This window comes from Sorex fumeus, unplaced genomic scaffold, assembly GCF_029834395.1.
Source record: "Sorex fumeus unplaced genomic scaffold, SorFum_2.1 ptg000015l, whole genome shotgun sequence".
Classification (NCBI taxonomy): Eukaryota; Metazoa; Chordata; class Mammalia; order Eulipotyphla; family Soricidae; genus Sorex; species Sorex fumeus.
The window spans coordinates 8194054-8201893 of NW_026606072.1; the positions used below are offsets into that span (position 1 = coordinate 8194054).

Genomic DNA, 7840 nt, shown 5'->3' on the forward strand with positions numbered 1-7840 from the left:
CTAGAAACAGAAGGGAACCAAAGATTATCTGGGTCACTGCTTTTTAACAGGGTGCCATATGTCCCTGCTGTGGATCCCCAAATTACTGTAAGGGGCGCACAGATGAAAGTTGTATAAACTGGGAGTCACAGTAAGGAATAAAGTCAGATGGGGCCAAAGTCAGATAAAGGCTGATACACTGAACTAGTAATCACGGTCATGGTCCTCCCGTTGTTCATCGATTTGCTCGAGCGGGCCCAGTAACGTCTCCATCATGAGACTTGTTGTTACTGTGTTTGGCATATCAAATACATCACAGGTAGCTTGCCAGGCTCTGCCGTGCGGGCGAGATATTCTCAGTAGCTTGCCGGGCTCTCCGAGAGGGGTGGAGAAATCCAACTCAAGTCGGCCATGTTGGCTGCATGCAAGGCTAACGCCCTACCGCTGTGCTATCTTCCTTTAAAAGTATTTTTTTAAGTCTTTTTTTTTTTCTTTTTAGATCACACCTGGCAATGCTCAGGGGTTACTCCTGGCTCTGCACTCAGGAATCACTCCTGGCGGTGCTCAAGGGACCATATGGGATGCTGGGAATCGAACCCACGCTGGCCGCATACAAGGCAAACGCCTACTCCTTGTGCTATCTCTCCAGCCCCCTTTTAAAGTCTCTTAAAAAATAAAACTAATATTTTGCATCTTGGAGTTGCAAAAACAAATAAAACTAAACCTTCCGCTATCACAGCTCTGAACCAGTAGCAAAGTGGTTTTTTTGGGTGGGTGGAGGGCACAGCTGGCAGTGTTTATGGGCAGGACTCAGAGGTGACTCCTGGTGGTCCTCAGGGCCCATATGTGGTGCTGGGATTGGCCACGTGCTAGAGCCTTAACTCTGAAATGAGGTTAGACGGCAGACACTAAACTTAAATTTTGCCAAATTCTATAGTCAATGTTTTTTTCTTTGAACAATTAGGGACTAGAGAGTACAGCAAGCAGAATGCTTGCTTTGCATGTAGCTGACCCAGATTTGATCCCTAGCTCCTCACACGGTCCTCAGAGCCCACCAGGACCAATCCCGTAAGTGCAGAGACAAGAGTTAGCCCTGAAACAAAACATTTCCCCCACAATTTGGCCTCAGCCACAAATGACTGTTTCAAGTACTCTTGGGTTGTGTGACTCAAACCAATCATAGTTCCTGGTTCAAGCCTGCAACCACCACAGCAGTCAGCTTCCAGGGTTTTTATGTTGTTGTTTATTGGTTTGTTTGTTTTTTTTTTCTTTTTTGGTTTGGGGACCACATCCAGCTGGTGCTCAGGGCTTACTTCTAGTTCTGTGCTCAGGGATCACTCCTGGTAGAACTCAGGAGGACCACGTGGGATACCAGGGATAAAACTTGGACTGGCTGTGTGAAAGGCAAATGCCTGACCTCTAAATTTCTCCTTTGGAATTACTGTATAACAAACCCTGGCACACAGCAGGTGCATCGTTGCAGATATGCATCAAATCATTGTCTTATAAACATCTCCTAAATCAGTCATTTTAGGGAAGCTACTGGGGTGCTCGGGGGTTGCTCCTGGTGGTGTTCAGGTGACCAGGCAGTGCTGGGGATAATAAACCCAGGCAGGCCTCCTATGTATCGTTTTGTGCTCCAGCTCATTCAGCTCTCCCTGGCCTCCAAGTCTATCTTTGAACCTCTCCATTCTTCCCTTCTGGAGTTTAAGTTCATAATCCGTGAACCCTAAAGTCCACGGTTGCTGACATACAAGGGCTCTGGGTATGGGTTGGTGGCAAAAAGCAGCTGTCTTGTCAAGCATGAGGCCACCAGTTTAGGAGTCCTGGTGCCGCCCATGAGCACTGCGCAGTCCCTGCAACACTTCAGCACAGCCCAGCACAACTGAAAGATAGGGAGGCGCCAATGCCAGGGCCACTAGGGGTGAGTAGAATCCAAACGTGTGCAGTCACCACCAAAAGGGTATGACCCCTAGCAACACAACAGCATTGCCCTGCTGAGCCACACCAAGTACTGGAGGCCACCCAGACCACCCGCTTCACTGAATCAAAGGGGAAGTTTACTTACCGCCTGTGCTATCATTTCTGAGTGCCTTTGATTCCAGCCACCCTTCTCATTTCAGAACCAACTGCAATACTTGTTTATTTCACAAACTGAAGCTTGGCAGCAGTCTGAGTATCTATCTGTACCTCATCCCAACAAGTGCTCACTTTTAGACGTATTTCTTTGATGGTGATGAACCTTGAAGACTACTGGGTCACCTCCCTAGTTCTTTTTTGGGGAAGAGTGGTGCAGGTGATGCTGCATATCTAGGCCTTCATGTACTCAGTCCACTGAGCTCTGGTCGCCAAACGTTTTTGGGTTACATGCACAGTGCTCAGGGATTATACTTGGCTGAGCTCAGGGGTACCAGGGATCTAACCCAGGTTAGCTGCGTGCAAGGCCAGCATCTGCCCACTGTAGTACATGGCCCTGGCCGCTCCATATATTTCAAAATCAAAGATGTACACTACATTTAAAAATGCAGATTATGCTCGGAATTGCTTTTTAAAAAATAGAAAACAATTACAAAATTACAACATTACACTTTTTCAGTGTTTCTTGTGGCATACCCAAAGGTACCTGGGGTTGCTGAGATCCTAAGGTGCTAAGGATGGAACACAGGTCTCTGGCATGCAAGCATATTCTCTCTGACCAGCTATTAAGAGTTTAACAGCATAAGAACAACGAGCTGTAAAATCTGATAGGTTGCTCCAGGCCTGGGCTACAGATACACCTTTCTGTCCTAATCATCATCACCCACTTCTTACTGCACTGTGCCAGCAGTTTTTCCTGGCTCATAACTGAGCAACTCCACGTATCTTCAAGTCAGATTTTTTTGTTTTGAGGGCTACACCAGGTTCAACTCAGTTCAGCTCCTATCTCTGCGCAGATCAAGAGTAACCTTTTATGTGGAGACCAGATGGAAAGGGATCAAACCTGGTAAGCTGCATGCAAGGGAAGGGCCAGACCCACTGAACATGTCTCTGGCCCCTAGTCAAGTCTTTGTCGTGGTGCATGCCTGAGAATGTACTCCTTGGGATCAGGGATCAACTTCCAGAGGGGCTTGGAGGAGCATATGGGATACCAGTTGAACCCAGGTGAGCAATATGCAAGACAAACGTGCTACCTGCAGTACTACTTCTCCAGCCCTATAAGTCAGGTTTTAATTTGCCTCAGTTTACCACTTTTATGCTGGATATACATATCTTTATGGGTTTCTCCAGCACGCAGATACCCACGACTAGTCAACATTTAAGATTTCAGTATGACGTTTCATTTCTCAAGCTAAAAAGTTTTTGCAGTTAGAAGCACTTGTATAATCTAAACATTACTGAGGTTATGGACTTTATTACTCAAACACATCTTAATCTCTCCATTTTTAAGAATAAACTGACAAAACTAAGTAAAATCATTCAACAAAACAGCCAATTAGAATCCTGATCTCTGATCTTAAAACTGGACCCTATAGGCATGCCCTGCCACAGAGGCAAGGTGGGATGGGGGGTGGGAGGGATACTGGGATCCGTGGTGGTGGAAAATGGGCACCCGTGGAGGGATGGGTATTTGATCATTGTATAATTGAAACCCACACACAAAAATGTGTAAGTCTGCAACTGTACCTCATAATGTCTATTAAAAAAATTAAAAAAAAAAACTGGACCCTATATACAGTACCAAGTCATAAAATAGGCGAATACAAATTTTCTTTTTTTGATCACACCCAGCGGACCCAGTAATGGCTCCATTGTGAGACTTGTTACTGTTTTTGGCGTACAAATGTCACAGGTAGCTTGCCAGGCTTTGCCATGCGGGTGAGATACTATCGGTAGCTTGCCAGGCTCTCCGAGGAGCGGAGGAATCGAACCTGGGTCTGCAGCATGCAAACCAAACGCCCTACGCGCTGTGCTACATCTCCAGCACCTGGTATAGTACTTGGTCTATTAACTGATATGAGTTCACCCTTGCCACAACCATATTTAACAAAATGACGTTCTATATACAAAGAGAAGATACAAGTCAGTAGTCACACAGCTTGGTGTCAGTCACTTCAAGAGAGCTGGTCCGACATCTGTGCAGTTTTATCTTTCCCATCTTTTCATTTCTGGAGGTGGGTGTTTGGGCCACACATGGCAGTGCTCAAGTCCCGTATGTGCTGGATCCTGGTTTTGGTCAGGATCTGCTGCATGCAAGATAAATATCTTGCTTCCTATATTCTCTCTCAGACCAGCTCTTTCCCATCTTGATACTAGCAAAAGTTGGCCCAGGTCCTCCCTACATTCACTAAGTCACCTCCCCTTGGGAACCATGGTAAATTTCATGTTTTAAAGTCTGAATTAAGTACATTTCAACCATTGTTTCATGTTTTAACAGTGAAAAAAAAATCAGTAATTACCAGATTAAAAAGTTCTGGGGCCACAGTGATAGTACATGCAGCTGACCAGGGTTCAATCCTCAGCATCCCATATACCCGAGCATCGACAGGTGTGGCACGCCCCCCACCAGTTCTATCAGGAATCTTATCAAAGCTTTAGCCTACTAATTCATTTATACTTCTATACTTTCTACTTAACACCCTATATTTGTAGTAATCCTAGACTTTCAATCACTTGCACCAAGCAAATCCTGTCACAATTAACAACCAATAACCCAGCCACTAAGCAGATGGTACTTTCATTTATACTGTGTGAATACCTGTATTTTATTTGGCCATGAATAACAAAAGTGGGCTGCTTAGATGGCTCAGAAGGTGGGAACATTGGATTTGATTCCTGACATCACATGGTTACTGCCCAAGCAATGTTGGGCTTGCCCTCATAGTTATTTCAGTTAAAGAAATTCTAGAGCTGATCTGGTTTCTTGTCATCTCAAACCAGCTCTAAGGGAGCTGTAAAAGTTACTAAAGTTTATCTAATCTATTCCATTGTGTTATTAACCAGCCTATATAGAGTCACTATTATTAAGTCTATGAAAAATACCTTAGCACACCAGAATTTTTTTTAAAACCAGAACATTTATTCATACTAATTGCTGAAATCCTTAAGATGAACTGGATGCTGCAACAGCTGCTCTCTTGGGTTTAGGCGTTGTTCCCTCACGGAATCCATGCCTGTGCCAGGTTAAAAACAAAAATATCATTTCAGCAAGTCACATACACATCATTCTTGTTATACAGATTTTAATGTGCTTATCTCAGTTAAATGCTGAAATCAGTATTGAATTCATATGTTCAGACATTTTTACGACATCATCGATAAGCTCCCACCAGTTTATCTGTATCAGGAACACATATACCAGTATTAACTTGTACCAGGCTGGTTATTTTTTTCTTCACCAGATAATAAGAAAAATGCACCTACATTCCAGAGTAGGGATTCTAATTTACTTTGTTCTTGCTGAGCAAAACAGCACGCGTGATGAAGGGCATTCTCTAAACAGCACAATTAAGCTTTACATTTTTACTCACAGTCTAAGGGGAAAGTACTACCTTCCAAAGAGTGTGAGATACCTAAGTCCCACTTTAGTTCCTGCTTGTAAACCCTGCATTACAGGGACCATTCTGTACCAGTTGGTCATTGCTGCACAGTACAGGAACACCTGAAGGTATTATACTACAAACCTGCCAAGCAATCTACATGGCAGTCCAGAGCAAACTGCCCACACTGATCTCTGCTGAGACTGAAGGTGGGCTAACCCTTTAAAAGCTGCTCGGGGGTGGGGGGAGCTGGAGCAATAGCACAGCGGGTAGGGCGTTTGCCTTGCACGCGGCCGACCTGAGTTCATTCCCGGCATCCCATATGGTCCCCTGAGCGCCGCCAGGAATTAACTCCTGAGTGCAGAGCCAGAAATAACCCCTGTGCATTGCCGGGTGTAACCCAAAAAGCAAAATAAATAAATAAATAAATAAATAAATAAAAGCTGCTCTCGGGCCAGATCGTCCCGGCAGGTCAAGGTGGGCCACATAGTACAGACCAGGGAGGTCGATCAAGGCCCACCTAGTATTGCCCAGTCTGAGCCGCACAAGTTGTGGTCCCCTCCCAGCTACTGTAATAGGAGCCGTTGGAAATTTAGGCAGGGGCTGAAATCCTGATCTCTCACAAACTCCAAAGCCAGATTTCAGACGGCAGGACAAGAATGACACTTCTAAACGTCAAAACTACTAGCTCCCTACAGTTAAGACTTGACCAGAATGACAAAACGTTAGGACCCCACCAAGCCCAACGCCTGACCAACTCCATGCTGCCCTCTCTCCACTCCCTCCAACTTTTCACCAAAAAAACACAGGCCAACTGGTCCGAAGGTGACGAGAAAAGCGGGGTAGGGAAGGATCAGAAAACTGGAGATTTTTGCCACCCCCCCCCCCACTAAATCAGGGCATCCTCATCCTTCCTTAACAACCAGACAGTCACTGGGCGAAGGGATGTCTCGGCAACAACCCTTACTCCTGGCCTGCTCCGTGCCCCAGGGAAAGCCATACCTGAATCTGCGGTACACGATTTTCAGGTGCCTCATGCGACCGGTGCCGGTGGTGTTCCTCCTCTTGGCCTTGGCGCTCCAGTTATCTGCAACACGGACGGGGCTCAAGCTCTCGGCCTCAAGGGGGCACAAGTCGGAGGGGGAAGCCCCCCACCACGCCAAGGGCAGCAATCCCCCCCCCCGCGCCGCAGGCTCCAGCCTCCCCGCCGGCTTACACTTCCTCTTGCGCTTGGCGGGGTAGCCGCACTTGCCGCAGGTGGACTTCTGCAGGTGGTAGGCCTTGGAGCCGCAGCGGCGGCACAACGTGTGCGTCTTGTTGCGACGCTTCCCGAACGACGACGTCCCCTTCGTCTGCGGGCGGAGAGCGACACAACGTAGACCCGCGATTGGAGCTTCACTGGCGTGGCCTCCCGCGACACACGCGGTCCCCGTGCCCGGCCACCCCGGGGAGTCTCTCCAATGTTACGTCTCCGACCCGCACGGGGTCTGCAAAGTCGGCCCGGGCAATCTGGGCTCCCGCCGGCTACGCCCACCGGCAGCGCCTCGCGTACCCGGGGCCCGACTCCCAGCCCGACTCCCCGTCCCCGATCGTGTCCCCGGGTAGAAGCCGGGGCTGGGCCTGCTCCCGCAAGTCCTCAGCAAGAGGCACTCCGGGAAGCGAGATGGGCCCGTCTCCTGGCTCTGTAAAGGACATCCCGTGCTCCGTTCCTACCCGCCCGCTCCCCTTAACCAGGGATCTGGCCCGCGACCCCCAGATAAAACGCGGTGCGGCTGCAAACAGCGAGGATGGAGGCCGATTCCGAGAGCCCGGGGAGACAACTCACCATCGCGCTTCTACGGCGGGGACCAAAGAGACCGGAAGAGAGGTCACTTCCGCTATATCGCGCGCCGAAACTTCCGCCGGGAACACTTCCGGCGCGGTGCAGCGTCCTTAAGCGTCCGTCGCTGCAGGAGAAGGCGGGGTCGGGAGGAGCAGAAGGGATCCGGGGAGTTGGCCAGGCGCTGCCGACCCGCGAGACTTGCAGCTTGGGGGCGGCTCCCGGCGGGTCGTCGGTCTCGGCACAGTGTCCTCTCCGGAGTGGGACAGTGGCTGTACCGTGTTCCCGTCCACAGGCCGAGGAGACCCCAGCATCACCCGCGGGGCTGGGGGTTAGGGGGATCGCGCGGTGACCCAGTTCCTCTGACACGTGGCCGGTGACCGCGGTCACTCAGGCTGCTTTTGGAGCACGCTGAACTTCAGGCATCTGAATATAACAGCAAATGGTGGTTTTCCTAACCTTTGTAACCTAAAGGCCAGTGGTTTGGCCCCAAGTTTCATTTTTCCGAAAAATAACGTGGAAAACG

General features: G+C 48.8%; 1 protein-coding gene and 1 non-coding gene across 2 annotated transcripts; both read right to left on the reverse strand.

The window, feature by feature from the left end:
* Positions 1-5013: 5013 nt before the first annotated feature.
* Positions 5014-7418, reverse strand: RPL37 (ribosomal protein L37). Its single transcript, XM_056112179.1, has 4 exons — positions 7321-7418; positions 6712-6847; positions 6498-6582; positions 5014-5129 (listed from the first exon to the last, which is right to left on the reverse strand). Exons 1-4 carry the CDS (start codon positions 7321-7323, stop codon positions 5060-5062), a joined length of 294 nt encoding a protein of 97 aa, XP_055968154.1. The 5' UTR covers positions 7324-7418; the 3' UTR covers positions 5014-5059.
* On the reverse strand, positions 5205-5280 carry LOC130021489 (small nucleolar RNA SNORD72). Its single transcript, XR_008792185.1, has one exon. It is a non-coding gene; the product is annotated as a small nucleolar RNA SNORD72 (small nucleolar RNA).
* Positions 7419-7840: the final 422 nt, after the last annotated feature.